The sequence below is a fragment of the Aulonocara sp. 'chitande type north' Nkhata Bay genome, linkage group LG9, assembly GCF_057382095.1.
Source record: "Aulonocara sp. 'chitande type north' Nkhata Bay isolate Kocher_YH1m ecotype deep benthic linkage group LG9, A_spYH_male_GT1.1, whole genome shotgun sequence".
Taxonomy (NCBI): Eukaryota; Metazoa; Chordata; class Actinopteri; order Cichliformes; family Cichlidae; genus Aulonocara; species Aulonocara sp. 'chitande type north' Nkhata Bay.
This window is the reverse complement of record NC_141352.1, coordinates 15,586,710-15,608,264: the sequence shown is the minus strand read 5'-3', so window position 1 is coordinate 15,608,264 and position 21,555 is coordinate 15,586,710. Positions and strand designations below refer to the sequence as shown.

The following is a 21,555-nucleotide window of genomic DNA, read 5'->3' as shown; positions in this document are numbered from 1 at the left end:
AGAGAAGTTGGAGCCAGAGCAGCAGGTTAAAGTATTTCGGCCATAGTGACAGTCAACAGCACAATGAGTCCCTCAGGGCTATTTTCAAGCCCCAGGGACAGGGGCTCTTCACATCCAGTGCCTTGACCCAGCATCTGCCTCTAGCTCCAGGCCAAGCAGGGGCCACCACCTGCCCTGTGTAACCCAACTCAGCACTCATTCCTCACACAAGCTCAGTACCCATCAGTTAAAGAGATCAAAGAAGACATCGCTGGATCTTTCTCTTTTAACAAGATCTATTTCATGCTGTTTTTCCTCCTTACTGCACACACATAGACTCACACACACACACACAGAAATATGTTATTTAACAGTCGGTTTCTCTGCCTTAAGATCTGCAAACACTCCTCATAAACCGACTTAAAAGAATATATATGTACAGATAAAGAAAAACTCAGTTTTCTATCTGTTTGCAAGAGTGTTGTGAATTAATGTGCAATGAAGCTGTGGAAAATCATAAGAAAATTTGTGTGATTCAGTGTCCTGAAAAGAGGCTGAGCCATGTTTTATACTGCATCGTCTTTGTCACCATGAACCAAGAAATGTTACGGGGGATTTATTCAAACTGTTTTGTTTTTTTGATGATTGTCAATATCCACCCGCATATAGCTATCAGATGGTAATCACCAAATGGGGATGATTGTAACCTTCAATATTTTACTGATTTATACAAATCACAAGCAGACCAGAAAAGAGTTGGAAAAAAGAGCTGTTTAGATGTTCAAAGTATCACGTCACCAGTGTTTTGGTTTTGTTTGGGGGAGGTTTTGTCCGTTGCACCATGTGCTTGATGACTATAAAGGAATAGCACATTGAGAAACTGTAGCTGAGAAGAAATTAAGCTAGTTAAAAGACCCGGTCAACATGTTGGAAATATAATCATTTAATTTCTTGCTGTGACCTAAGTAACTTAGTCCAGCCACTGTCAAGGCAAACTGTCAAACTTGTATCAAGAAAAAAGGAGAGGTCAAATTGAGAAATGGGCAGCTAATGATAATCCGAAACCGAAGGGAGCTGGACAGAACCAAGCTCACCGCTTCCTCCTTTTTTAGTCTCTCAGCTAAGCTAAGCATCCATTTGCCATGCTGACATTTCACTGGTGAGGAGTGTGTAAGTTTATTTAGGAAAGAAAAAGCTGATTTGTAGATACATTCACATATTGGAAATTGTGGGTTACAACATTTAAATAGATCAAAATTAAAAAAATAGTTTGCATGGAGCATCCATCCAGCTTATCCGGGGGAACACCTGAATAAGCTGGTGGAGGTGGCTGGGGCGAGGGAGGTCTGGGCCTCTCTGCTTAGGCTGCTGCCCCCGCGACCCGGCCTTGGATAAAGCAGATGAAGATGGCATCCATCTGACATTCAAGTTGGGTCTGAAAATCCTCCTCCGTGACATATGTAGTTTCTCCAACGCAAAGCCATTCTTCCTCCTCCCTGTCACTTTCTTTGTTTACTTTTAAACGTTGTGGCCTTTTATTTAAGGAGAAAGAAAAGAGTATTTTCATGTTTTCCCTTTACCGGGGTCACGTCTGATCTTTTGTGTTGCATTCAAAGATTCTTGTAAAGATTTTTACATAAGAAAGTCTGACGGGCTATATAACAAATGCCATGAAACCATGATTTTGTTACGAGCAATTTATTTTTGTACTGAACGTTTTTATGCAATACCACTGAAATAAGTACTATTGCAAATTAAAGGCTTTATTCTCTCCTCAAAGGAACCCACCTCAGTCAGTCCTACCAGACTCTCTTATGTGTGATGACTCAAATTGCTTTCAGTGTAAGCTTGCATTTACCATTCGATGTTCTGCCAGTAATGACGATGGTAAATGCTTTGAAAACACAGGTGATGAGAGGCACACTTGTACTCCTTAAACACGAGAATACTGCCTTTCAGTTTTGGAAGATTTTAAGTTAGCCATGCATACAGTTATCAGAGTTCTTGCTTTGGCTCCAGCTTAATAAGAGCATGTTTGGATTCTCTGATAGTATTTGAAAGGTGTGATGATCTTCTGTATGAATGCTCTGCCCCTTCTATTAGTGACCTCTTCATCCCCAGCCTTTCGCATCTTGGGTTTGCACATTGATCTTGTATTTTTTGTCAATCTTGTTCTCCAGAGGTGTTGATGTAAAAAAGAGCATGTTTCTGGCTTTATCAAACTGATGAAAAATGTCTCTCTAAGAAGCACAGCCACAAGGGTCCAATCATCAGTGTCCTGTATTTTTCTAATGTGAAAAAAATAATTAAAAAAGTAACAATATCTCATTGCAGAATTTGTTAATATACTATATGTGTGAAAAACATGGATATGATATGATAATGTGTTTATTGCCCAATCATAGTTGACAAATCGTTCAGTGTTGTGCAAGAGACTGTGTATAATTGTCATGACTTGTGAGGCTGGATTTGCACAGGACGTCTCGTTGGTTGTTGGAACAGTGTCGCGGATACTGAGAAGTGATGAGATTCTCCCAGAGCTAAAAACAAATGTTGCTTTTGTTCCTGTTTAAATCCAGTGTGAACGACTATGAAGAGGTTCACTGTGCACAGCTCCACAGGCGGGCCATTCACTTTTATGTGCAATTGTTTGTTGCAATCCATACGATATGTTGGGGAAATTATTAACAAGCAAAAAAAGAAAAAAAAATGCAGATTCTCTATGTGCCACAGTACTCTGAGAAAAAAATGTATTATGAAATAAATAAAATTCGCAAACTTAAAATTGTGTTTTGTTTGCTTGTTTTTTCAAAGAAAATGTTTGCCTTCACACTCACGAAAGTTACAAGCAAGGTTGTCAACAGATATAATCATGACATCCTGATTTATTAATCAATGTAGAGTGCATTTTTATGTACAGACATGGGTGAGGCTCATAACAGACACAAGAGAAATATAATTATGAAGACGTGTATATAGTGTCGATTTTTAAAAAATGACAAACGAAAAATAAAACGGAGTTTTTGGATGTGGGGAGGAGAGCACATCACGGTAGCCAATCACCGTCCTCCCCGTCGAGCACTTTTCCAAGGTTCTCCTTGTTTCTCAGGCTGCTGAGCAGCAGCTCCAACGTCCTGACGACGGGCATCCCATCGCTGCCCAGAGCCTCCAGACTGCTGTGCCTCTTCCCAAAGCGCCCAATGGGTCTCACCCCACGCCCCACATACCAGAATGGATCTATCTCTGGACCTGGAAACCAAGCAGAGACAAGTTTATCAGTGCCACATAAAGCAAGGGATCCATACAAGATGTTAACAGCTATGTTTGAAAACAGAATTAATATTTAGGAAAGTGGTGGTTAAATATTCTGTTAGTGGACGGACTGTGAGGACAAATACTACTATTACAGCCACAAAACGGCATGATTTTGCCTTTCCCCCCCTCCCTTTTTAAAAAAAAATTGTCTTTTAGTGGCTATCCTTCAGACCTAAAACAATGGTATTCTGATATATTACCATGTAAAGTCTGAAAGCCTTTCAAATTAACTGCCAAATATGTTTTCAGTCTTTAAACAACTCCTGAAACGCATGAATGCTCACATCTGTTCAGAACGTTTAGTGTGCAACAACACAGAAGGCCGATCAACAGTATTAATAAATTAACAAATGCGTTTCTATCAAAACATTTAATTCAGTAACAAAATATCCAGCGTGGGGAGCCAGTATTAGTACTCCAATAATGACACAACCACATACTGAATTTACATTTGATGGCTGGTGGAAGGTGAAACCCGGTTAGCATTTCCTCACTCTGAATTAAACAGTGTGTAATTAACCAAATCAGTTTAAAGTCTAATAACAGAAAGTCTCCTGGTTACACTGACAGACAGCATATCTTTAAACTTAATAACTGGAAATAAAGATTTCAATGGATATAATAGGATTATTAAGAAATAATTAGCCTACATTAGATCTATTGAATTCCATACACTCAGACACACACTTTATTAAATTGTGGTTGATTTAATAAAGTGTAATAGCCTATTTAGCTTTCTTTCTTTTTTTTCTTCTTTTTTTCTTTTTGAGCGCGTAAATCCCATCTGATCCTTATCGGGAAAGTCAAATCGGAATGATTTAAAGAAAACGGGTCTTACTTCTGTTGTCTACATTATGAACAATGTGGAAGTCGTGCTCCACTGTGGTGCTGTGAGCGCGGCTGAAGCTGGAGGAGAGAAGGAGGAGAAGCGCCAGAGCTGCGGGCAGCCAGCGGCTCGTCAGGACGCAGTGCCGGACATCAGCCGCTCTCACGGGCAGCATGCTGCGGTGTCGCTCAAGGCACTAAAGACAGGACGCAGTTATAAGTAACTTATCACTTTTGAGAAGACACTGAAAACAGGAGCTATTCGCAAAACCAAGAAAAGACAGAGCTTGATAAAACTGTTGTGCCTTTTTTGCGCCCAATAGTAAAACTTAACGAAAGACCGTTTCAAGTAGGATTAAGTCTTTTAAACCTCGGGACTAATCACTGAAACTGTAATCTGAAAACTTGAATTTCATAATTCTTAATGATGATAGAAACTTTGTGATGGTTATAAATCAGAGATCCTTTGGGATTATGTGCAGGTTGAAATAGTATAATTAGCCGCAATTAGCACAACTGTAGTTATTAAAAGCAAAGTAAAAATATTTGCATTTTGCGTTAGACATGCAAAATGCAAACCCCAAATGGTAAATACTTACCCTGAACTTTGGTAACAGGCTGAGGTCAGTTGGTGGACGTCTTGAGTCTTTATTGTTGGCAGGTGTGCCCCAGCTTATATATATCTCCATGCTGCCCATGAGGCTGTTGGATGATGAATCAAGAACGTCAGTCAGCCACAGTGATCCCAGACTACTGGATGCATCACCCTTCCTCTGCTCCTCCCACTCTTTAAACCCCCACTCATCCTTTTGAGAATGGAGGTTTGCTTTCAGAGTTTCCCTGACGTCTGTCACGCAGCAGAGCAGTCCATCAGCAAGTCAATGACATGCAGACACCTTTAAATTCATGAACATGGGGAGACCCACCAGCCCAAGTAGGTCTGTGAGACAATGAACCGGAGCTTTGGTGGGCGTTTTATGATTAGCCTTTCATCAATCAGCTTGATAGGGACTGGGTAGCACACCATCGGCTTCTGCAAAATGCTTCTTGGTTAAGATGTCTTCTCACAAGCTTTTGGAACTTCAGTGATTCATGACGGGCGCTGAAAAGTCACATACACTCACAGTGCTACACATGAGGAAGAAGTAAGTGGAAATATGCTATATTTGCCACTGGTAGGTACTGAAAGGTGACAGTGAATCACAAGTGAGATGCTATGCATGGTGAGGAGAGATTTTCAAATGTATTGAGGTGTAAAGCTGCCTTGGGGCCCAAACCAGCATCTGTACAAGTCAAGAAACTGTAACACAAACTGCTTTGAAGGTGTGCCTAACAAGCAGGTGTACTTTATTCAAACCAAAAAAATACATCTGTAATTTTTGTCAGTTATGTTACAGTATGCATCCATTCAAATGCACATCAAATAATTATTCAACTCCATCTAAAACTACACAGACTATCACTGATAGCACGTGTTTATGTTCATGTACACAACTCCACCCTGCGGCAGCACTTTTGTGCCCCTCCTACCGATTAGAGCAGCCATAATTGCGTCATGGCTGAGATCAGATTGTATGTTGCAGAGTGTGGCTGCAGTAATGAGAAGATAACAACCTGAGGATATGCAATTGCAACACAACGTGGAAAAATCCATAAATAATGAAGCAAATTAGATTTATGACAGGGAACCCTTATTTGCTGGTGTCACCCTTGGATGCATTTTGCAGACGAATACATTTAAAAAGGGCACAGAAAAATGTTCTCAGTTCCTTGTGTGCAATGTTTTATCTCACTGCTGTGATGGGTGTTAGCATTGTTTTCTCCTGCCCAGATAATTCCAGCTGCACATTTTCCTGCCTGAAAGCAAAAACACACGACATTGCAGTATCTTTCATTTTAAACTTTTCTCTCGTGACTGTGGGGTCATAGGTCCCCGAATAATCGCTGATTAGCTTTCTTTGTGTTATAGAAGTATTGATCAAGTCACAGCACCAGGTAACCAGCAGGGCTTCCTTCTCCATGACATGCTATGAATAATATAGCTGAAAGATCAAGATATGTTAATTATTTATAAATGGCAGCCAAGTGGAGCCAGTGGCCTAGTGGCCTAATGGACAAGGCACCAGACTCCGGAGCTGGGGATTGTGGGTTCAAGTCCCACCTGGGTCAAGAATACATGGGGATCAATAGGGTTAGTAATTTAAAGCAGGTTGGCACAGGCTCCTAACCCTACTGATAAAGTCCTCCCTGTTGTGATTCATGCTACACTTAAATAAGTTTTCTTTAATGTAGTTAAACATCTTTACACTGGCAAAAACGGGAGTTTGTCCCACTTGAGATCAAAGAGGGTTGAATGTGGCATACCATGTTGGGTTCGATCTCCCTGATCAAAAGCATTTCTCTTCTTTCCTACATTGCTGACACACTATCCATGATCTAAAGCGTGTGAGGATGAGACAACAGGAGGTATTTCCCTTGCACCTTGAATTCAGAACAAAGGCCATTTATATAGACAAACATTCTACATCCACAAACCTTACACACAGACAGCTCAGGGGGCGAAAAGGACATTAAAAAAAGGACACAAAATTTTTATTTTTGTGAGGACATGAATATTTTAAAAGTAAACCTTTTACGAAAGGTCACTGTTGAATAGATGGCTGGTAAATGTTTTCTGTTGAATGTCACAAAAGCCATTTTCAGGCCATCAGATGAGAGCAATGGACCAGAGAGGCCCAGAGGCCTAATGGACAAGGCACCATCCTCTGGAGCTGGTGGTTGTGGGTTTAAGTCTCACCTGGGTCGAGACTACTAAAAAGGACACTTAACAAAGTCTCAAAAAGTGAGAACTAAAACGAATGCAGACTGAAAAAAAACTCCTTTGCTTACACGGAGTCACTGTTGATCTTGAAAATCTTATATAAATACTATATATATTTCCACAGACATGAATTATTTAGAAGATACCGGGAACATGCATCCACCGTTTTTGTAAACTGAATGCTTTGCTGCCTCTCTGTGGTCAAATGCGCACATAGACTTTTTTACTGGACTACATCGCAAACAAATATATGTGTGCAATATATAAATATACAGTGTGTTAAGAGACAAGAAAGAAGTGAATCTTCGGTGCAGCTAAAAAAAGAAACAGCGTTCACATGATTCATAAATATTACAGCGGCATACGTCACCCAACGAGGAACGCATGCGCAATGTGAAATGAAAGCAAACAGCAACATATCGATACCAGTCTCAAACTACTACCATAACCTTGGAGTCAGGACGGTATTTATGGGACTACAGGCAAAGGAACTTTACTTAGAAGCCAAAATAAGACACACCGAATCTGCCTGAAACGGAGCTTTCTCTAAAAAAAGAAGAGAGAAGTGAAACATCGCTCGCGTTTGACTTTTTGGAAGTGGCTCTAAAATAGTTCTCCGACTCTGCGCACTTGCTTCCTGTTGACACTGACTCTGTCAAATAACCAGTCAAACGACTCACTGACAGAAATGTAAAAGAAAGGAAAGCCGAGACCAGGTAAGAACGCGGGACAGGAGGTAAACAGACAGGCAGACGGGACTCCGCTGGAACTATTTTCTACATGAGTCTTCGGGCAGGATGTCGCTGAGTTCAGGCGGTTGGGCTCACTCCTCCCCCGATCACACACCGGACCACTCCGCCGCGTTCCCCAGCCACTATGGGGCCTCGCAGTCTCAACTTGGCTGCCACACCGTCCTCATGTCGGTTCGGGTGTCAGTGTGCCATTCTGGGATTCGGCCGCTGTGTCTTCCGGGAGCAGGTGATGAGTCACTGAGACTGCAGCTCAGCATGGACCCGGGGAAATCCGGGGAATTCCGGCTGTCGCTCCTGGAGAACGGCGGGACTGGCCGGAGTGTGGTGAGTTCACAGCAGTGCGGGGGTTGGCTTGTTGTGGTATGTGTGTTTAAACGTTGTTAACAGGCTGTGAAAAGATAATAGGAAAGAGATGTATTCTAGATGTACCTCCACATCAATGCAAGGCTTTATGTTGTCCAGGTTTATTTTTAATGAGCACTACCTCAAGCAGTGCAGTGATTTACAGTTTTCTGGCTTTACACCAAAGCCATCCTGGTCTAGGAAATCCCCGCAGACCCTCCAGGGTCTTAAGTTTCTTATGTAAATTGCCTTATGCAAAGGCCATACCCTTGACAACTTGAGGTAGTGATTCTAAATCATTAAATATTAAAATGTTTTTTGGCAAGGCAGGTTCTTTTTTTTTAAATAGATATTACCATTTTTACCACTCTTTTGTGAAGGAAATTAATGTCTGTCCATATCCTCTTTGCACAGGTTGTTTGGGTGTTTTTAAAGGGCACCCATGACCAAGGGGGACAGATTCAGGCCACTTTGCTTGGAAGCAAATGTTATGTTTTATACACATGTCTATTTTATCTAACTACATTTTTTTTTACAATATAGTGGGAAATTAAAGTTTAGACAAATCCATCACACAGTGACAAAAACGACAGCCTTTGATTTCCTCTGACTGTCGCTCGCTCTTTATTATTTCAGACCATCGCCGAGTTTGATTTGAGGAGCGTGAACTACGAGGTGAAGTCGCCAAAGTGCCACGAGCTGAGTTTGGCCGTTCCTCCCAATGATCGCATCAGCTTCAACTTTCGCTGCGAGCAGGAAGCCCAGGAGTGGGCTACTGTGGTGATGTCGTCACTAAGAGAAGCACACAGAGGTCAGTCACCCAGGAGAGCAAATACTTGTAGATGACAAACAGATATTTGGCCTTGGAGCAAAGTCCATCTAGCCTTTTTATTCTGCTTATCCAGTTGACCCAGAAAAACAACCATTAACACATGACAAATTTAAAATAACCAAATAATTTAACCCCGCTAACTGCATGTCTTTGCACTGTGGGAGAAGCCAGAGTAACCAGAGAGAGCCCACTCAGACACGCTGAGAACATGCAAACTCCACACATAAAGGCTAGTGCCGGATGGTAGAGTCAAACCCAGGAACTTCTTGATGTGAGGCAATAGCTTTAATTTGCTTTAAATTGTTAAATCCTCCCAATTCTTTCGATCTTTGGGCTGAAGGAAGGACAATACTCGGTGTATAAATGCTCAATCAACAATTACTTTATTACATACAATTCAACACTTTTGAGCATCAACCATCCGGATGGGGAGACATGCATGCAGAGGGTCACAGCAAATCTCCAACTGGTGGAGGGTTACTCAAACTCTTATAGCATTTAGTGGCCCCCACCTAGTCGTAAAAACCTAAACATTCATTCTTTCTAACTCCTAGCGAGCCTGACTTATGGCCTTGGCTCCCTATTTTGTCTGCCTTTAACAACGGCGGCAACGGTGGGGGTGAAGCTCCCGTGGAATGTGCTCTCTGTCTCCTCTACTATCAGAAAAAGCAAAGTCCTGACTCTCCGAAAACAGTATTTCTTATAACTCAGCAGTATAATGCATCATGAACAATATCATTCATTCACACTGAATCAGCAGTCTAATGTAATACAAATCAGTTTAATAACTGTAATAGTTATCACCTTCTTCTAATTCAGGAGAATACTACAAACTAAAACTACATAATACTTTCACAATCATTAATCAGGGGTATAACATGGCATAAGATAATATTATAACCCCACACCACCATGGTGCAAATGCATTCAAATTTGCAAAATATTGTAGGATGCTTTTGTTATGCTGATCCACCCTGTAGGGAACTTGTGTTTGTGCAAATTAAGGTATAAAATTGACTGTGTTCAGTGGTTGGTAGCAACACCACCATGAACCTCACCATTCCAAGCTTCATCAGAGTATAGGGTTTATACTCTGATGAACGATAAACCTCAGATTGTCTCAGTAGGCTAATAATGACATCATTGTGATGTTCGTAAAGCTATAAAGTGTCGTTTTAAGTAAAGTGAGCATCGTTTAAATCATGCCCTGAGCATTTTTCCTTATTTTTTAACATACAATACAGAGAACAAACCTGCGTCACTTCGGTGTTTGTTGTGACCTACCCTTCCCTTAACTTCTCCGGTATATGTGTTACTGCCCATGCTGACTGAAGGATGCTGAGGCCTGTGTGAGCTGAGAGCTCTTTGTTCTCATCATGGCTAAAAATAGTTGTTCGTGCCGCTGGCTGTATGTTTGAAGTTTCACAAAATCCAATCAATTAAAATTTATTTAAGCATGTTTTTAGCTAAGCAAACGCAACAACAGTGCTGTACAAATTATCGGACAGGCAACATGAGTAATATATGCAAAACGTAAGTTCGTACATGTTAAACCGTATAAGATAAACGTGACATACACATTGATTTATTAAAATAAAATCGAGAGCGATTACTTGGACCTGCATGAAGCACTGCGCGTCTTTCCTGGTCTGCACGGCTGCTCGACAGCGTTGCACTCAAACAATGGGGACCTCTCTTTTTTGAAAAAGTGCAGCGTTGTGTGCGTGACTGGGATACAAACTGTGGAAGTGATGGTCTGATATTCAAATTAGCCCTGTGGAACCAAGCACAGCACTGTCAACTGATTCCACTTTCATAGTGGAAACCGAGTGGCAGACGTTAGCTGTTACTCTTCATATTTCCATACGTTGCCTTGCTTCCCCCTCAGGGCTCAATTCACACAAACTTGCGAAATGATAAAATCACAGAATGATTGAGTTTCTTCTGGAGCTTAATGTGTTTTCTTTATCTCTTTCTTGTCTTTGAAATCTGTTTAGTTAAAATCTTTTTTCCCCCTCTGGGTTTCAAATTTATATATTGGCAGCCTTCTCTCACCATAATGAGCCACAGCAGCCCCCTGACGGTCCCCATCATCAGAACACCTTAGCTTTGCAGCAAACAGGTGAGTGTGACACCTCTGTTTCTGTTTTCATTCATTTATTTGTTGTTAGCGCCCTTCTGATCTCTGCATGTCTCTCTGTGTTTCATCATGCGTGCATTTGTTTCATCTGCAGAGGACACTTGTATAGAGCTGACCAAGGCGATAGAGGCAGGTGACATGCAGTCTGCTTCTGCCTTTGCTGCTACGCTCGCCCATCAGCGTGCTGCACTTAGGATCCAGCCCTCCACCAGAGACCACGAATACAATGAAGTCAAGTAGGAACACGATTACTCGTTATGATTTCGATACTTCGCGGCACGATCTATAATCAGTAGTTTTATGTTTTGATAATTTGATGTAATCTTAGTTGTTTGCACGGGTTTCATCTTGTCTCGCAGTTTGGCTGTCGTAGTGGAGGATTCGTCCTCATCCTGTTGTGTCACTGTGAAAGTTTTCCCACACATGACTACTGCGTCGCTGAAACAGCAGGTTAATTTGAGCTACACATATATATGTTTATCATATTCCTTTCACAGCATGGTTTCGATTCTGCCCCACTGTTAATGTTTCTCTCTCATTCATCGTCATTCTCTTTGTTTTTTTTCTAGATGTTTCTCGAATACGGCTTCCACCCACGAGTGCAGCGCTGGGTGATCGGCCAGTGCTTGTGCTTCGACAACCGATCCCTCGCGTCGTACGGTGTTCGTCAGCACGGTGACACGGCCTTCTTGTACCTCTTGTCAGCCCGCCACGCTCGCTTGACCCCGCAGGCCCTCCAGCAGGATCAGGAGAGCATCCTCCTCTTCAGCCCTTCATCTCAGTCTTCTCCAAACCCGCCACTCCCTGCTACCTCTGCAAATGGCCCCTCATCTCAGGACTGGAGGCCTTACACCACACTTCCTTCTAGACTCCTTACCAATACTAACACTGGTAAGATGTGGTCTCTTCACAGTGGTTTATGTGAAATCTGAGCTATTTAAATCACAATTACACATGTGTATTTGTTGCTTTACTAACAAAGGGCCTTTGAACACCTTATCACTAAAACCCTTGTGATCATTGCTTTGAAAAATACACCATGGTATGTCACTTTCTTATCTTCTATATGTTATTCTAATACGAGATGAGTCTTCCCACAAAAAAGCAAAAACTTGGCGTGATTTAAAATTGAAAGGTCTCCTCTTTAAGGTTGTGTTCTTGTGCACCTCCACATTGCTTCCAGGGCTCCTGCTATTCTAGATCAGTTCCTAAAAGTCCTGTTCTGCCAGTTTGCAAGTGTTCATCTGTCTATGATTCTGTGAATCATAAGACCACCCGTGATTAGTGGTGCAACGGATCACAGTTGATCTGAAATCCGAACCGATCCCACTCCACGGTTCGGTACGCAAGTGATCCAAAGATTCGAAAAAGAGAAAAAAGTATGTGTATGGTGCGCGAGGTCAGTCTGTCAGCCGGTAGTTATGGCCAGCGCTAGCGGTCCAAGTGGCAGAGCAGAGGAGTTTGCGGCATTTAAGCAGCCCTTTGCCGACCAATCCGACCGGGCTAAAGTTATTACAAAAGCTACTGGGGTGTTTAGTTGCAGACAGGAGGCCGTATTCCGTTGTGCAAAACAAGGGGTTTAAACTGTGATGAACGTGCTTGAGCCACGCTATGATATCTCGTTGCGCGTCCACTTCAGTGTGACAAGATCGTTCCAAGCATGTATGAGCAGGAGAAGTTTAAAGTTATGGCTGAACTGTCCCAGGCATCTTCTGTTGCTCAAACTACAAATGGGTGGACCTCCAGGGCAAAGGAAAGCCACGTGACCATGACCGCTCGTTATATCACAGCGGAGTGGCCCTGTACTGCCCTATAGATCACATTAGATTAGATGAAACTTTATCCCTCGGGTGGGTTCCTCTGGGAAATTCAGTTTCCAGTAGCACAGCACCCACAGAAGTTGCAGAATGTGAGCAGAAATATACCATATATATAAACACAGAGAATACAAAAGGGATAAAAAGAATAAATAGGAATAAGAATACAAGGGAACGGCACATTTCAAGTATTGTGAGTCTATTACACCGTTGGTTATTAACAAAAACTATTGCACAGTGAAAAGGCACTACAGCTTACTTGTTCGCCCCTCCTTTGTCCCCGTTTCCCCTCCCTCTCCCCTCCAGCGAGGAGTTAAACAGTTTGTTGGCATGTGGGACAAAGGACTTTTTAAGTCTGCTGGTCCTTGACTTTGGGAGAAGCAACCTGTCACTGAACAGACTCCTCTGGTTGTTTATGGCCGTGTGCAGAGGATGCAGAGGATGCCCAGCATGGTCCATAATGTCCATATTGCACCTTAATTTGTTTTTATATAAGTGTGTGGAATGAGTCTTCACTTGAATGTTTTTTAATAGGCAAAAAATACTTAAATAAGTAAATGGCGAGTCGAATTTTTGTCTTTTTTTTCTATTTTTGCTGATCCGAAAATTGATCCAATCCGTGACTTAAAACCGATCTGATCCGAACCGTGAGATTTTTGATCTGTTGCACCGCTACCCACGATACAGTATTATTGCAATTTTTAGCATTTTGCAATAAGCTCACAATAACATATACTACAATTTATCACAATGGAATCAGTCTGTGACTGAATGAGGACAAATTGGTAATTATACACTCTGTCAAGCTGAGTGTGTCCAGTGTTGGCTGTTTTTTCGGGTGAGCTGATTTATTGTAAGATTGCTCAGCTAAAATTATCTCAGGATCGCCGTGCAGGAGATGAACACTGTTGCTATTAGAGGGCTCGTCTCATGTTAGCAGAGCAGCGTTCCCATTTATTTACGTATCTTTATTTATTTCATAAAATATCGATATTTGGTGCCCCTGTATCGATACAAAATAGCCATGTAAAATATTGCAATACAGTGCAGTATCGATATATTTTTTTGAGTATGAAGACAGAGAGTAGGGCTCATGAGTGTGATGGTGTGATGAAAAAGCTTCTGCCTGCTCAGTTCAGCGCGTGTTGAACTCTCAGGCACCTTGAGACGTTACAGTAGTGGCCTGCATTGACAGCCTAATGCTGGGGGAATGAACGTTTCACACGGTGGGATGAATGTCGAAGGGAAAAGAGTGACAAGCATGCTCCTGACCTGTCTGACAAAGAACTTAATATTTTGTCACACAAAGTAGGTCACAGCACAGTTTCTGAGACATGATCTAGAAGCAGAAGTGTTTGAAGTTGTTGCACACTGCCCAAGAAGACCAAAAATAGTGACTACATTTAAATTAAGTATGGCTTTCTTTTTTTCAGTGACAGATTCAAAGACTTTATTGATCTCACCTTGTATGACTGTTTAACACCTTATTTCTATTGTTAGATAAAAATAAATAAATAAATAATGTAAAGTGAGCAATCCCCTACTAAACATAGTTTGTCTGTGACTTTGTATGGTCTGTGCCCACATAGTGAAAATGTAACTCAGCAGAATACCAAGGAAAAGAAATAATTACTCAATTTAAATCTATATGCATACACCATAAAGGTGCCATAAAGTCTTTCACACACTGGCATATTGAGCAAACATGTTTGCACGCAGATTTGATGTTGGCTGCTCAGTCTCTTTTTTTTCTCCTTAAATGCCTCAGGCGGTTTAGAGAGGCAAAACATCAGAGAGATCAGAGATCTCATCAACCTAGAGATGCCCCAGCTTGATAAAGCCCTGAGCCCGAAAACATCGCCTACCCAGGTAATGTAATTTTTGTCAACCTATCGAAAACATATACTTAAAGGACACACAGTTAAGTTCAGTAAGGTAAAAAGAATGTAGAGAATAACGGCGCTAAACAAATTTTCAGGGTTGGTCATGTCCTTCGTGCACCTACATTAACAAACCAACACGGCCGGGCTGTGAGATCTGCAGTACGGACCGACCTGAGAACTACGTTGTCCCGGGGGGATATCGACCTGATACACTGGAGCTCAGAAGAATTCAGAAGGAGAAAGAAGCTATCCGACAATACCAGCAGGTATTTAAAAAAAGAATACATTCCGGGTAGTATGAACGTGGTTTTACGTGCACATACTTAATATGATTTCTGGAATATAACATGATGGTGGGCACACAAAGCTCAGTTAAAAATTCAGGGAGGGGAGCACCACTTAGTGACACACAGTTTGGCCAAATTTGACAAAATGCTCAAAGTGAAACCGATGAAAGGGAGAGGGTGATATGTATTTATTTAGAAAAAAATTAATAACCGTGGTATTTGAATTGAAACTTTCAGGCTCTCTCAGGTTGACTCTCTTCTCTTCTGTCTCTGTTTTTTGAAGGAGAAAGGGAGAAGAGAGGGGCTGAAGAGTGCTGGGCTTCAAAACACCTCACTCCTGTTTAACCTGGACCAGAACTACTGAACACACAGACACAGGCAGACATACACCTTATGTTCATTTCTATCCTTGAAGCACCATCTCCACTGCCCATGACTATATTCATGTATATCCACATTTATGCAATAAAACTGTCGAATTTTACCCCTGAAGTCATTTTAAGCTGCCTTCATGCATCGGTTGCATCCCATATTTGCAGATTCATAAGATCGTGCAGTTTACAGGCTGTGTGAGAACATGTTACTTTTTTTTTTTTTTTTTTTTTTTTGCACATTTTCTGAAAAATGTGGAAAACGTGCTCTGAATGAGCAGTAATGCTGACAAGGACGGGCAGGTTTTTAAAAAAAAAACCTGTGAGATTTCTTTTTACATTTTGACCCTGGCTCCAAAAGACGTTACTCATATTGAACATCCAGTGACAGTCGTAATCACTGCAGCCTTTCAGCAAATCAAATGAAGTGGCTTTTTAATGAACTCTTTAGGAGCAATAGTTGCCACCGAGTTGAATGTATGAGTCATTTATTTTGCACTGCGATACTGTATATACTCTGAATGGATAAAAATAAAAGGTTTTGACTCTGTGTGCTTGTCTGTGTTTGTGTAAATGAGGATTTTGAGCATTTTCGAGTTTAAAATGCACATTATAAGAAAAAGCTGGAAGAGCGCAGTTTACAGAACTTGCCTTTAACCCTCACTTCCCTCCTCCAACAACACCGCTCCTTCTTCCAGGCGAGGGAGGAGGAGCGAAGGCAGAACTTTGCCCGGCTGGTGATGATGGATGGTCAGGACCTGGTGCCTAACCCTGAATCTGTGGAGTGTAGGATCTGCTATGCAGGCTTACAGCCGGGAGATGGCATCCTCCTGAGGGAGTGTCTGCACTGTTTTTGCAGGTAAAATTTAAGGGGTGGCGGTTTTTTGATTTGTTTTGTTTTTCTTGTACACCTTGGGTGACTTTTCTGTGTTTGTGTGCACGCCTGCTTAGAGAGTGCTTGCGCTCTGTCATTATGCTGAGCGAGGAGCCCGAGGTGTCCTGTCCCTACAGAGATGACACATACTCCTGTTCCTGCTTCCTGCAGGAGAGGGAGATCAGAGCTGTGAGTGAGACCAACTAACAGCTTCTGACACATTTTTTTTTTTTTTTTTTTTTTTTTTTTAAAGCTACAGTTTTATCTTTTAGTGTTAGCACACATTCACCATCTTCCTCCTGTTTCCTGGTGACAGTTGGTTCCTGCAGAGGAGTATGAACGCTGGCTGCAGAGGGGCCTTTCAGTTGCAGAGTCTCGGTGTGAGGGCAGCTATCACTGTGCTACTCCTGACTGTCTGGGCTGGTGTGTGTATGAGGATACTGTCAATGTCTTCCACTGCCCTGTCTGCAAGAAACACAACTGCCTAATCTGCAAGGTAGAAATCATACACAGTATATACTGGTATAAAATGAAATTTAATAATTTATTCCTGTCTTTTGTTCCTATATTGGTTGCTTGAACTCATGTGATGCATTAGATTTGCACATATACTATGTAGAGATGCAGACTGAACTTTGAACTAATTAATTAGTCCAAGCTCATTTAGAATAAGTTTATTTGAGTGGCTTCTGCCAGGAACAGTTCATTTTAATTGCACATTATGCTGTTAAAAATGAAAAATACTTTGTAAAAATGAATACCGTACATAAATGAAAAAATGTCCAAGTATTGACATGGTTTTAACTGGTTTGGTTGCCTCATGCTAACTGCAAATTGAATAAGAAATGTTTATTTCTGCAAAGAATGCCTGTTTTGCTCATTCCTAGCTACATTTTTATTGAATTTATCCAATTGTCCTAGAGTGATTTACATAAATTACAGTTTTTAAAAGATCCTTATTTGTTCCTCTTTCTATTTTCTCCTCAGTCTATCCATGAGGGTATGAATTGTAAGCAGTACCAGGACGATCTTGCAGCGCGTGCTATCAATGACTCTGCTGCTCGAAGGACAACACATCTACTAAATGTGAGCTACAACAGACATGGAGTTGTGGTCAGAAGTTTTCATACATTCCTTGTGGCATGAATATCACGGTAATTTGGGGTTTTTAGTTATTTCTTTGAACGGCAGGATACATTTTTATTACTTTGAAAAACAAGAATTGGGTGCACGAGTTTCTAATCCATACAGGCTCAGATCTATACATACAACCCCACTAACATTTGGTTAAATATCTCATAGCAAGTTGTACTATGAGCAGATGTTTTGGTAGCCATCAACAAGCTTCTGCTATAATTCTGTCTGTGATATTTAACCACTCTTCTTGGCAGAATTGGTAGAGTTCTTTAAATTAGTTGGTCTCTTGGCACAGACCCGCTTTTAATCCACAGTCTTCAGTAGGTTTGAAGTTTGTACATTGGGAAGACCATTGCAGAAGCTTAATGTTAGCCTGCTTTATCCAATCCAAAACCAGTTCATGTGTGTATTTGGAATCATTGTCCTGTCTCAACACCAACTGAATCAAAGTTTCAACCATCCAGCTGTTGATTTACGGTGAAGCTGAAGAATTTGGAGGTAGTCCTTCTTCATTATTCTATCCATTCTGTGTATTGTACCAGTACCACTGGCAGCAAAACAACCCTAGAACACGATGCTACCACCACCATGCTTCACAGTTTTACTTTGTTTTTAAGTTTGAAAGCCACACCCTTACTCCTCCAAACATGTGTCTTGCAATTGTGGCCAAATAGCTCAATCTGACCATAAAACACATTTGGCTTGTCCATGGGGGCAGCTGCAAATTTCAGTTGAACTAGATGGTGTTGATTTTGGAGCAGGGGCATCTTTCATGATCAGCACACAAATCCCTTTTATGCAGCAAATAAAAACAAAAAGTTGTAGTCAATCACAATTACTAACAAGACGTAAGCGTGCCTTGGCTTTGTCAAGTTAAAAGACATTGTAGAACCTTCATCACTAATTATTAAAACATTTAAGTGAGTGTATGTATATATTTGTGCCTGTGTGTATACCTTTAAATCTGTGTAGATTAGCGAATATCTCAAATAAATTCAAACCTGTGCAAGAAATTCTTGGTTTTAAAGTAACAAAGTAACAAAAGATGTATGCTGAACAGTGCCACCCTGGAAAAAGAACCGTCCAAAGAAATCATTAAAATCCCCAAATTACCATGACAGCCAATGATGAGTGTATGTGAACTTCTAACCACAACATCTGTACTGTATGTGGGATGTGCGACATGACAGAGAGTTCTTTTGAGTTGTACACTGTTTTAAGGCTATTTGTAATGCACAGAGATAGAAGGGACAGTGTTGCAGATCCATTTTTACCTCTACTCGTAAGCAGTGAATGGCTTTGTGGTCTAATGCTTACAGACAAACTGATATATACTGGTAATGCTTTCCATATCCTCGGGTCTCATATTCTTTCTTCTTTTTCTTGTTCTCATTTTATCTCTCACAAACAGACTCTTGTGCAGTCAGGGGAGGCCATGCGCTGTCCACAGTGTGGCATCATTGTACAGAAGAGAGATGGATGTGACTGGCTGCGCTGTACAGTCTGTCACACTGAGATCTGCTGGGTAACCAGAGGGCCACGCTGGGGGCCAAGGGTATGAAATCTGTCCTTTCTACCTTAACTTTAACGATTTATCTATTTTTGCTTTATTTAGTAACCTTGGTCAGATAGACTCAAAAACTGTTTATGTCCACCTAAAAAGACTGCAAAGCCTTGTTTTCCATCAAAGCATGTTCCTCATTCTGTTGCTTTTAAAGGGTCCAGGAGACACCAGTGGAGGATGTCGTTGCAACGTGAACAACCGAAAGTGTCACCCTAAATGCCAAAACTGCCACTGAGAGGGTCAATATGGGTCAGATTGCCCCGAATGAATGAATGACTGAACTTGGGGAAAAAAGCTGCTCTCTCAATAGCATGGAAAGAAAGACTGAGATTTCTATTTAAGCTATATTTAATACAAAACTGTGCAGAATTTATACATTAAATACATACTGAGATCTTTAATCAACAAATCTCTAACAGTCACTTATTTTCACTGGTTTTTCCACTGGAATCCGAATGAAAGAAATAATATTTTTACATGTCGCTGCATCTCACTAATAAGAATGTGGTTAGTTATGTAACGAAGATGAGCGTGGTCAGAATTATGCGGTATAAAAAACAGGAGTATTTACTTTGAATGCATGTGGTGCCTTTTCAGAATGTTTGCACAGCTGATGTAGCAGTACGGGTGCGTTACTTTCTGTTTAAGCAGTTACGAGCCTGGATGCATTACAGAAAACTGAAGTGGCCTTGTTTCTCGTGCACAAAAATCAGTAGCAGGGTGTTTCTGAATGAAACAAAATGTGACAATTTTTTCTCATTGTGATAGATGAATGTGATAAATAGATGAAGCAAGAGTCCAGAGTTACATATAGAAGCATTTCTGAATGTGTGTATGTGTGTGTTTGTACGTCTGCGTGATGCCGTGTAATGACTGCATGGGTGCCTTGTTACCAAAGAGGTTTGAACCGAAACAAGTGTGTGTCTGATTATTCCTTCGATTGGGATCCGTTGGTCTGATGGCTGAGAGAAACCAGACTGTTTTCACAGAGTCGTGTTTTATTACCCACGACTCTGTGTTCCCCCAGAAACTGCTCACATTTGAGTATTGTGTGATGACATCACCAATAAATGTCAACGTGTTAATTAAAAGGCAGGTATTGGTTGTTAAGTTTATATTTCCTGTATGGGGAGGCACATGTAAACACCTTTTGTCAATAAGCTTTTATTCCTGTAGAAGACCTCGGATACAATAAAGTAATTCATAACAGTGTAAATACTTGGAACATGTTTTTATCCATGTACGCATCAATGCCCTCTCTCTTCACTGGAAAAGGGGGGGATGCCTAACTTCAAATTCCTGAGTTTTCCCTCGACTACACTACTGCCCAGAACTGACAGGCCAAGAAAAGATCCTCACTCCTTTCTGTGTGTAAAAGTCAGCACTGTGCTGCTGACTTTCTGTTGTGCCTTAACAATAAATAAACACCATTCAAACTCACACGTGTGTTTGTGAGTGATTTAACGTAGAACTGAGTGAATGAGCAGCTTTAAAGCTGTCATCGTGCTTTCTAATCCTTTAGTAGGGTAAATTTTTCACAGCTTGTAAATATTCAAAGGCTATTTGTAGCGTCCAAAGAGAAGACTTGGTGACTTCTGCATGTCTTCTTAAATGCACAAAAACATTATCCCTTTCTTTCAACTGCTCCCTTTAGGGGATTATTTCCCCATCTCTCCACCTAACTCTAGCATGCTGCTCCTCCATCAACCTTCTGCATCTCCTCCTTCACTACATCCATGACCCTTCCAAACTGCGCTTCACTCCCAATGACAATCTTCAAATCTTTAACTCTGACACTTCAGGTGAAGCTGGTTCGCCTCCTGTCTTTCTGTCAGTGCCACCATCTCCAAACCATACGTCATAGCAGTCGTTTCCACCTGCTCCACCCACTCTGCACTCTCTACTTCACCTGTCTTCTGCACTGTGTTGCCTCGGATGCTTGATCCCGGGTATTTAACCTCATACGCCTTCACAACATCTACATCTAGTATTTTATTACATCTACATCACATTTTATTAATGTTACAATTTGCGTATTTAATCAGATGGGACCACACTTCAGAACAACAAACTCTTTCAGCAAAAACCCTTTAATCACCTTTCGGTTTCAAGGTTATTCCTCCAGTTCGCCATTCCTGCAGTGGACTTCCTGCGCGCCTTTTATCGCCGTTGTCACATTTTATAGTGTTTTATTGTTGTTGCTGTTTAGCATTAAAAAACAAAACAAGCACTTATTTTCGAGTGCACATGATGTTCGTTTAAGCGCAAAGTCAGTCCCACTTTCCACACCCCCTTCTTCTTTGCGAGCACTTTCACCCAGGAACTCGATATGCTCAAATTATAGACCTCGAGCTCCCTTCAAGAGTTGGGGGTAGTGATGGGTCGTTCGCGAACGAAATGGCTCTTAGAGCCGACTCTTTGACGTGAACGACGCGAGCCGGCTCCTTATCGCGAGCCGTCACGTGGTTGTTTTTTTTTTTCTTTCTCTCAGCCTCTCTCTCGCACTTTTTTTCTGTTTCACTCTGCACGCGAGCCTTGTGCTTTACGCTGGGCAGAGGGGGAGGGGCGGTAGTTACACTCAGTAGCACAGGAACAGAGCCAGAGAGAGAGAAAGAG

The 21,555-nt window shown here is 41.4% G+C and overlaps 3 protein-coding genes and 1 non-coding gene across 6 annotated transcripts in view; 3 read left to right on the top strand and 1 right to left on the bottom strand.

Annotated features, from left to right (window-relative positions):
• The window catches only part of myripb (myosin VIIA and Rab interacting protein b), a 126,395-nt gene extending 123,643 nt beyond the window's left edge, over positions 1-2,752 (top strand). For both annotated transcript variants that reach the window (XM_086306078.1, XM_086306077.1), the window contains one exon: positions 3-2,752. In XM_086306078.1, the coding sequence (XP_086162204.1) occupies positions 3-46 (44 nt within the window). In that variant the 3' untranslated portion in view covers positions 47-2,752. The remainder of the gene's footprint in view (positions 1-2) is intronic.
• A 133-nt stretch (positions 2,753-2,885) lies between these two features.
• Positions 2,886-4,847, bottom strand: prlh2 (prolactin releasing hormone 2). The gene is made up of 3 exons (XM_086305132.1): positions 4,719-4,847; positions 4,133-4,316; positions 2,886-3,228 (listed from the first exon to the last, which is right to left on the bottom strand). Exons 1-3 carry the CDS (start codon positions 4,815-4,817, stop codon positions 3,026-3,028), a joined length of 486 nt encoding a protein of 161 aa, XP_086161258.1. The 5' UTR covers positions 4,818-4,847; the 3' UTR covers positions 2,886-3,025.
• A 1,368-nt stretch (positions 4,848-6,215) lies between these two features.
• trnar-ccg (transfer RNA arginine (anticodon CCG)) lies at positions 6,216-6,288 on the top strand. The gene has a single exon. It is a non-coding gene; the product is annotated as a tRNA-Arg (tRNA).
• A 1,031-nt stretch (positions 6,289-7,319) lies between these two features.
• On the top strand, positions 7,320-20,364 carry shrprbck1r (sharpin and rbck1 related). 2 transcript variants are annotated; one of them, XM_086306072.1, is made up of 14 exons: positions 7,320-8,016; positions 8,671-8,845; positions 10,911-10,988; positions 11,101-11,242; positions 11,366-11,456; positions 11,576-11,897; positions 14,592-14,692; positions 14,802-14,972; positions 16,063-16,223; positions 16,316-16,427; positions 16,555-16,734; positions 17,226-17,324; positions 18,787-18,930; positions 19,094-20,364. In XM_086306072.1, the coding sequence occupies exons 1-14, from the start codon at positions 7,738-7,740 to the stop codon at positions 19,172-19,174; spliced, it is 2,136 nt and encodes a 711-aa protein (XP_086162198.1). In that variant the 5' UTR covers positions 7,320-7,737; the 3' UTR covers positions 19,175-20,364. The 2 variants fall into 2 exon arrangements, with proteins under 2 accessions (XP_086162198.1, XP_086162199.1); XM_086306073.1 differs by lacking the exon at positions 19,094-20,364 and having other exon boundaries at positions 17,226-17,392; positions 18,787-18,919.
• The last annotated feature ends 1,191 nt before the right edge of the window (positions 20,365-21,555 follow it).